This window comes from Tupaia chinensis, unplaced genomic scaffold, assembly GCF_000334495.1.
Source record: "Tupaia chinensis unplaced genomic scaffold, TupChi_1.0 Scaffold000086_1, whole genome shotgun sequence".
NCBI classification, from domain to species: domain Eukaryota; kingdom Metazoa; phylum Chordata; class Mammalia; order Scandentia; family Tupaiidae; genus Tupaia; species Tupaia belangeri.
The window spans coordinates 5,832,778-5,841,947 of record NW_006159548.1 but is presented as its reverse complement, the minus strand read 5'-3'; the positions used below and the strand labels follow the sequence as shown (position 1 = coordinate 5,841,947).

Below are 9,170 nucleotides of genomic sequence, written 5' to 3'. Positions count from 1 at the left end.
CCTGTTACGGGTTGCGCAGCCTGCCCTCCAGCGCCGAGCCCAGCCCCGCACACCCTCAACTTTCCCAGCTCCGCCCCCTCCGCCCCCGGGCTGCAGTCCAGGCTCCAGCCCGGCGGGGACTCGAGCGCTGTCCTTTCCCAGCGCTTTCCGTTTCTAGCCCCTTGGCGGCAGGCTGCGGTTCCTCCTGTGTCCTACGCGCGTAAAGAGCCCAAGGGCGCACACACCCCGCGCCTGCCCCACCGCCCTTCCTTCTCCCTCCAGCTGCCCGCTAGGCCCGCCTTGGCTCCGTCAGCGCCGGGCACCTCGCGCCTCCTCCGGGTTGACCTCAGCAGCTGCGCCGCCAGCCACAGGCCAAGAGCTTCCAGGAATTAGATGCAGGAGAGGCCGCTGTGCGTTGAGGACAGAGGCAGCGTCTTCAGATAGGATGGGACAGGCAGAAGGGACACCGGGGGGTGGGGGGACAGGAAGCCGTGATGGAGAACAGGGAAACACTGCAAGCTCGGTTCTCCCTTCTGTCAGCTGTGCTTAGTCTCCCAGCCTATAAAATGAAAGGATGGGAGGGACCAGCAGTTAGTGTAATGGCTATGTCGCTGGACTCCCATGTAGCCCACCACGGTTCAAGTCCCAGACCTGGTATCTTAAACTCACGCCGGGCACGTGTGCGTGCGTGCCCAGATCCCGAGAGGAGAATGGAGGGGAAGGGATTGCACGGTGACCATACCCCCTGGGGGGAGACTCGCTTTTTTTCTCTCTGTCTGTCTGGCGAGCGCACGCGCCCTATAGCGAAAACCTCTCCAAAAAAAAAAAAAAGATCGCAAGAGGAGAATGAAGAAGAAGGGATTGTGGTGTGGCAATCCCCCCTGGGGGGTTATTTCTCTCTTTCTGTGTCTCTGTCTCTGTCTTTCTGGCGAGTGGACACGCCCTATAGGAAAAACCTTTCCCCTACCCCCCAAAAAAGAGGATGGGGGGACAGCATGGGGTGTAGTGGCTAAGGTGCTGGACTTGCACGTGATCGACCAGATCGAAAAAAATGAAAGGACCAGGCTGAGGACACTTCCACCCATAAATGCCACCCACCTCTACCACATCCAGTGGGTGCTCCTAACGGGATCTGTCCAGGGAGGAGTTCCTGCAGATAACCTTATTAATAAAATAATAATGCTATGAAGTGCTGTTTACATTGGAGGGGTTTTATGTTTTTATTTAATTTAATCCTCACAAAACAACAATTGTGTGAGCTAAGAAACATACATATTTCTGTCTACTTTGCTTGTCCCCTGGTCTGATGGCTTTACACAGCAGCTTCACAGTGATGAGCTCCACGTGTGTGTCTACAGCTCACGCCTTTCCCTTGACCTACGCACTCAGGCCAGCCTTGCTGTCTAATGGTTAAGAAAGCTGGATGCCACGTGGCTGACTGGAGGGTTCAAATCTCAGTCCCAGTGGCAGGTGTTTGTGTGAGGGGCATGCCTAGAATCCCAACAGGAAGAAAAAATGTAGGAAAAGGGACCACAGCGTGACCATGCGCTATTGGGGGGTCCTGCTCTCTACATCTGTCCCTGGCCAGCACATGTGTCCTCTCACAGCTAAGAAGAGAACAGAACTACACACTATGCATCCAGTGCTGAAGGCCAAGCTGGCCAACATCTGCCTTGGAGTCACCACTGCAGTGGGCTGCCTGACAGGGCAAGTCCTCCAAGTCCTCCTTGCTCAGTGATTGGCAGCCTCTAGCTGGGTGTGAGGCTCGGCCACAGGAGTTACTGGAGGGCCAGCTCTCGCCTACACACAGACCGCAGCTCCTACAGTCACAACGGAGGTGTGAGGTGGGGGAGGGAGGCCTCCTGCTGGACATCTCCCTCTGGGTGCCTACTAAAGTCTCCAACCCAGCTCACCCAGATCTGAACTCTCCAACTTCCTCCCCAAACCTGGGGCTGGCCCGCACTCCCCATCTCAGCTTTCCCATTGTTGCAAGTGAGACAAAACAAACAAGACCCTCTAGTTGCTCTAGAAGTCTCCAAGACCTAGAAGATCTGTCCTCCCACCCCTGATGTCTCTGAGCTCATCTCCACGTCCACACTCCAGCCACACTGGCTTCTCTGCCTAGAGCCACCCTACCGGCAGCTATCCTCTGCATCCTCTGCAGTTTGGTTTGGTTTGGGTTTTGGCATAGGGTGCATGAGCTCGCCAGAAAGAAACAGACACAAAAGAAAAGTGTGAAACCAACCCCCCCACCCCACCTCGGGAGGAATGGCCACACCACAATCTTTTCTCCAATCTCCTCTTGGGATTTTGGGTACTTACACATACGTGCCCTCTGTGATTTTCAAGTCACTGGGTCTGAGGCTCGAACCATGGTTGCCATGTAGGAGTTCAGCCCCTTAACCACCTCGCCACCTGCTGGCCCACAATAGCAATTTTAATTACAACAACTGACTCTCCCCCTTTATTTTTCTCATCAGCACTTTGCCATCACTTCTAATTTTTTTTGAGAGTTTTTTGTTGTTGTTGTTTTGTTTTGTTTTTGTTTGTTTGTTTTTTGCTATAGGGCACGTGCGCTCGCCAGACAGACAGAGAGAGACATAGAGACAGAAAGCGAGAAATCACCCCCCAGGGGGGATGGTCACGCCGCAATCCCTTCTACTCCATTCTCCTCTCGGGATCTTGGGCATGCACGCACAAGCGCCCGGCGTGAGTTTTAAGCCACCGGGTCCGGGACGTGTACCGCGGTCGACTATGTGGGAGTCCAGCGACATAGCCATTATGCTAACTGCTGGTTCCCCACTTCTAATATATTAATATTATATGACCCACGTATTTATTCTGTTTACTTCCTCTTTACTCCCTCTAGAGTATAATCTGCATGAAATCAGGGATTACAGTAATGCCCGTCACTCTGTACTGAATCCCAGCACTTACCACATTCCCTGGGTGCTCAGAAGTGCGGGCTGATGAGTTTATTAAGAGCCCCAAATACTGCAGGTGGCCTGGTGTTAAACCTCTGGACTCTCGCATGGCTGGCAGCAGTTCAAGTCCTAGACCTGGCAGCTTGAAAGCAAGCTTTGTGCTTGAAAATCACGCTGTGTGCATGCGTGCCCCAGATCCTAGGAAAATAGAGGGAAAAGGGTTGCTGTGTGGCAATCCCCCCGGAGGTGTCTTCTCTCTCTGTCTGTCTGTCTGCCTCTGTCTTAGGCAAGCACCTGCACCCTCTAGAAAATGTTGTTTTTTTTTTAAATTAAAAGAGAATAATTTTTGCAACACAGAAGAGGTAGGGAGTGAGGTTATTAGCTGATTAGGAGAAAGGAAACCTGACTGAGGATCCAAGGAAAGCAGAAAATAGCTAGTGGGAGAAGACATTGCCAAGAAAAAGCTTTCCCTCCCAACCCTGCTAATTCCTCTACCACGAGTGTGCTGTGGTAAGAAACATACATGGGTTGGGACCAGCAGTTAGCGTAATGGCTATGTTGCTGGACTCCCACGTAGTCAACCGCGGTTCGAGTCCCGGACCCGGTGGCTTAAACTCACGCCAGGCACGTGTGCATGCGTGCCCAAGATCCTGAGAGGAGAATGGAGCAGAAGGGATTGCGGCGTGGCCATCCCACCTGGGGGGTGATTTCCTGCTTTCTGTCTCTCTGTCTCTCTCTCTCTGTCTGGCGAGTGCACGTGCCCTATAGCAAAAATCTCTCCAAAAAAAAAAAAAATAGAAACATACATGGACTTTGGCCCGTGGCTCCTGGCAGAGAGCTCTGGAAACCCTTGGGGTTCCCTGAGCAGTCAATAGGAGTGTCTTTTGTTATTAGTAACATATCTCTCTCTGTCACACCTGAGTGGGTGAGGTGACTCAGGGTGGGGACTAGTCACTTGCAAGACCAAATGGTTCAAGGTTGGGACTTGCAGCCCCACCCACTGACCCAAAGGGGATCAGGGTCTTGAATAAGATCTGACGAGTTTCCAGCTTCATGCACATCCAGGAGCCAGAGAGGGCGTGGAAACTGCCCACACGCGCTCACACATTTCGGTGGCCGGAAGTGAAGTGCTGAGAGCAGTGAATGGTGTTTTCCTCAGAATGGGCCTCTTACGTTGCCCCTCCTTCATCGTCCCCAACACCCTGACCTCCATCCAGACCTCACCTCCCTCCGTCCTAACGACTTCAATCACTTCTCTGATTCCAACCACTCCACAGTCACTCCCAATGTTTACAAATGTCTTTATTTATTTTGTCATTTCCAATTTTTAAAATCTCGGGACCAGCAGTTGGTGTATTGGCTATGTCGCTGGACTCCCATGTAGTCGACCGTGGCTCAAGTCCCAGACATGGCAGCTTAAACTCACAATGGGAGTATGTGCATGTGTGTGCAAGATCCCGAGAGGAGAATGGAGGAGAAGGGATTGCGGTGTGGCCATCCCCCCCCCTCCCCCGCCCTGGGAGATGATTTCTCACTTTCTGTCTCTCTGTCTCTGTCTTTCTGGCGAGCACATGTGCCCTATGGCAAAAACCTCTCCAAAACAAAACAAAACTCTCTATTTATTCTGTTCATGAGTGAGTGAGACAGAGAGACAGCCAACCCAACAAGGTTCGACTTCAGGATCTCTCCCAGCCTCAGCCAGCTCCAGGTCATGGGCACGAGGTGCCTGGTGCACTCAGGGAGGTCTCCGCAGTGAACCGGGGCCTTCCCAGACCAGGCAGCCTCAGAGTGCCGCTGCTGCTCCACCTCCGTCTGCCCAATTTAATCCTGAGAAGATTAGCCCTGGTAGTGGCATGTCTGCTGTCTGCCAGATTCAATTCAACCCTCATATCAGTCTTCAGCATCTCCTGTGACAACCCTGCGGCCGTTCTCTTACCAGGTATCTGCACTCCAGCCAAACTGGGAATCTCTTGTTGGAAACTTCATCACTGGTCAAATTTACATACATTTGTCTAGAGAGTGTGTGTGTGCTCACCAGGGAGGGAGACAGAGAGACAGAAAGAGAAGGAAAGGAGAAAGCATCCTCCAAGGGGAATGGTCTCACTACAATCTTTTCTCCATCTGTCCCTCCTTTTGGAATCAGGGACATACATGCACATGCACCTGATGTGTTTCTCAGAGTGCTGCGTCTGGGACTCGAATTGAGCAGGTGACCACGTGAGATCTGACTGCCCCAACCAGCAGCCCATGGAGCCAGTTTTGTCAAAATATTTTCTGAAGCCATGTCCTTCCGTGAAACTTTTCCTGGCCTACATCCCACTCCCCACCCCATATTCCTCAAATGTAAATGTCATTCTCTTATTTGAACTCACTAATATAGTAACTTTCTCAGAGCAAAATATAAGATTTTCTTTTATAGTATAATTATTTTTGCATGTCTCAACCCTACTTTAGATCATAAACTCTTTAAGGGTTGAGGCCAGCAGGTGGCGTAGTGGTTAAGGCATTGGACTCCCACATGGCCTACCACAGTACAAGTCTTAGACCTGGGCAGCTTGAATGTCACATAGAGTGATTGGGTATATGTGCTCAAAATGCTGAAAGGAGAATAGGAGATAAGGGATTGCAGCATTTCCACTCCCCCCCCCAGGAGTAACTTCTCACTTTCCTCTCTCTCTCTCATGAGTGCATGTGCCCTATAGCAAAACTCTCTTTAAAAACAAACAAAACAGAGAACCAGCAGTTAGTGTAATGGCTATGTCACTGGACTCCCACGTAGTCGACCATGGTTCAAGTCCCGGACCCAGTGACTTAAACTCACACCGGGCGTGTGTGCGTGCGTGCCCAAGATCCCAAGAGGAGAATGGAGGAGAAGGGATTGCGGTGTGACCATCCCCCCTGGGGGGGTGATTTCTCGCTTTCTGTCTCTATGTCTCTCTGTCTGTCTGGCGAGTGCCTTATAGCGAAAACCTCTCAAAAATAAAAAAAAAAAAACTCCTTAAGGATCAGAGCTTGTTGTTTTTCTGTATTCTCTGAAATGCCAACTCTATTATGTAATAGGCCTTCTTTTTATTGTTTTTGTTTATTGAATGCCTAATATATGCCGGCACTAGGCTAAGTGCAATGGATTATCTCCTGTAATACCCCGAAAGAAGTCATCTGTCCAAGGTCATTCAACTGATGAGTGCCTGACCTGGGATTTGAACCCAGTATCCCGACGCCAGAACACATGCTCTAAAACTGTAACTACTAATCCTGAGAATAGCAACCCATGTGCACATTTCAAAGCATACATTTTAGAAGTAAGTATGCAGATTTGGCTGCGTGACTCCCAAGATCCCTTCTGGGACTCTTCCAACATACATGGTGAATTTCGGACTTTGAATTCCTCCCTGCCAGCCCTCGCCTCGGTAGGGAAACGTTCTTATCACCAGCAGCACCTGTCCATTGCTGTCAAGCCCCTGGCTCCTGGGACTCCACATAACATTAACCACAAGTCACCCTCTCTCCAGAGCAGTCACACTGGAGCCACCCCGCTTCAGGTTTCACAGAGACATTTTCTAACTGCAACTGTTTGCAAACCTCTGACTCATCTCAGCTCCAGAATAGACTCAGGGCTGAGATCTGTTATGATAAGTGATGAAAACTTTAGAAAAATCTGTGTTGGAAAAACCAGCTCAGTCTATCAAGAAAAACAAAGCCAGAGTGCTACTTTGTACTGTGTGAAGCAGTGGGCCCCCGGTGGAATACAGTCCGCGGTGGAAGTGGCGTAACTACAAAGCTACCGTCTAGCCATGTGCCACCCTTCACTAAGCCAACCATCAGCAAGAAGGACATCACCAGATGTGGCCCCTGGACCTGGGACCACCAAACCAGGGGCTGAACAAATCTACTTCTATAAATCACCGAGGGTCAGGTAGTACGGCTAGCAATAGAATGAACTAGAACAGGTACTAAAGAAAAAGCACTCACATTGGACTTCAGAGAGAGGAAAAAATACAAACTTTTTGGAGACCATTTAGCACTGTATATCCAAAACCTTAAAAGAGTTACACACAACAAGCAGGTGGCATAGTGGTTAAGGCGCTGGACTTCCACATGGCTGACCATGGTTCGAGTCCCACACTCAAAACTCAGGCCAGGTACGTGTGCATGTGTGCCCAGGATCCCAGGAGGAGGATGGCGGAGAAGGGATTGTAACGTGACCATCCTGCTGGGGGGATGATTTTTCACTTTCCCTCTCACTGTCTCTCTCTCTCTCTGGCAAGTGCATGTGCTCTATCGCAAAACAAACAAGAAAACCAAACAAACAAAACTTTAAAAGAAAAAGTTATATAGACTAAATACCCTTTGACATAGCAATTTAGTGTCTGGGGATTCTGAGTGAGAAAAGTCCAGGGGTGCTCCAACGTCTTGCAGCACACAGGACAGCCCCTCACAACAAAGAATAGCAGCCACGAGCCTGTTCCAAATGCCCATACCGCCTAGGCTAAGAAACCCTGCATGTGACCAAAAGAAAGCAAGAGGAAGTTCAATTACTCTATGACCTAGTCTTGGAAATTGCACACGGCCACTTCTGCCACGTTTCATTCATTAGACAGAAACCAAGTACAGCCTACACTCAAACGGGAGAACTGAGCTCCACCTTGTGAAAGAGTATCAAAATGCGTGGCCATCATTTCAGACTGGAACAATCTATCCTCTAGTCCATAAATTGTCTACACTCCTCTCAGATGTAGCAGTAAACTTCCGCTCCTTAGCTCCCACCCCCATCTCATTCCTTTATAGCAGCAGCTTGTACTGGGAGCCGTACCCCAGCCAGGGTGGGTGCACAGGAAGGCAACACGGGCGAACAGGAATCAGACTAAGACCACATGCCCTTTAGCATGTTCTTAGCCGGCTACAGCCAGAGTAAACTCCGGACTGCAGCCCTGATGGCCAGGAGTCATGCGTATTTATTATGGAAGGAGTTCTACAGTAGTGGGATGGGTGAGGGGAAGTAAGTGAAACATTTTGCTCTAAAAGGTAAGGCATTCAAAGTATAGGAACAATAATCATAAAACATGACGTCTGTTTTGTTTAGGTATAAACAGTCATAATTCTTAGAACGAGGAAGTCTATTTTTCGAGTGCATTCTCTTCTTAGATCTTGATTACCGGGGAGGGTCTTTAGAATCCAGGATATTAGAATCCAAATCAAACCTGAGTATAGACGAGACTACCTAGGTGGTTCCTGAAGTACGGTTACTCTAGTACATTTCCTTTTAATCTGAAGAACTGTGAACTAAAGAGACCAGTTATCCGCACACACACACACCGGACATCAGTGCCGGGAGAGGCATGGTAAAATCACCATCGATTCTGCTAGTTGCCTTGAAGCCCCAAACCGACAACGCTCTAAAAACAGGGGTATGAGATCCCAAACGTCAACTGACAACTTATCAGGAATTAATAAGCTGATTGGTAAACATGATCATCATTTAAATATGTGTTCTATACACTTAACATTAAATAAATAATATTGAAAACAAAGGTAGTAAAAACTGAAGAACTCATCACCTCCTAGTTGGTATTACCTCCTCTCTCGGGCCATTTACACCTGCTGTGCGTCTGCGGCGGGAGTACTATATAATAGTGCATTACTTGCTCTTAGGAGAAGCCGGATTTAGACATGCTGCTTCAGCTCATTTCTTTAGTAACCTGAGAGGTTGCCAGCTTTGAGCAGAGCCTGAAGCAAGAGAAGGCTTTCAAGCCAATCTGGAAGCTCTGCCCTCTGATCCGGTGGCTCTGAGTGCTCCAAGCACCTGCAGCAGATGAGGCTGCAGAATGAAGCTTTGGCACAGCCAGAAAAGAAAATCCCAGGTCTGGGGGTGGGGGGGTGGGGGGTGGGTGCTGCAGCTGAGTCATGAACTCTGAGGCATGTCACTGTTCTTCTTTTAAGAAATGAACCGGGGACCAGCAGTTAGCGTGATGAGTATGTCCCTGGACTCCCATGTAGCCGACTGCTGTTTGAGTCCCAGACCTGGTGGCTTAAACTAACGCCGGGCACGTGTGCATGTGTGCCCAAGATCCCAAGAGAAGGAGAAGGGATTGCAGCATGGCCATCCCCCCTGGGGGGGGTGATTTCTCGCTTTCTGTCTCTCTGTCTCTCTCTGTCTTTGTTGCGCCCTATAGCAAAAACCTCTCCAAAAAAGAAAAAAAGAAAGAAAGAAAGAAAGAGAAAGAGAGAGAGAGAGAGAGAGAGAGAAAGAAAGAAAGAAAGAAAGAA

The 9,170-nt window shown here is 49.6% G+C and overlaps 1 protein-coding gene across 2 annotated transcripts in view; it reads right to left on the bottom strand.

The window, feature by feature from the left end:
- Nucleotides 1-324: 324 nt before the first annotated feature.
- FAM47E (family with sequence similarity 47 member E) overlaps nt 325-9,170 on the bottom strand; it is a 34,460-nt gene continuing 25,614 nt past the window's right edge. For both annotated transcript variants that reach the window (XM_027769744.1, XM_027769745.1), the window contains one exon: nt 325-538. In XM_027769744.1, the coding sequence (XP_027625545.1) occupies nt 416-538 (123 nt within the window). In that variant the 3' untranslated portion in view covers nt 325-415. The remainder of the gene's footprint in view (nt 539-9,170) is intronic.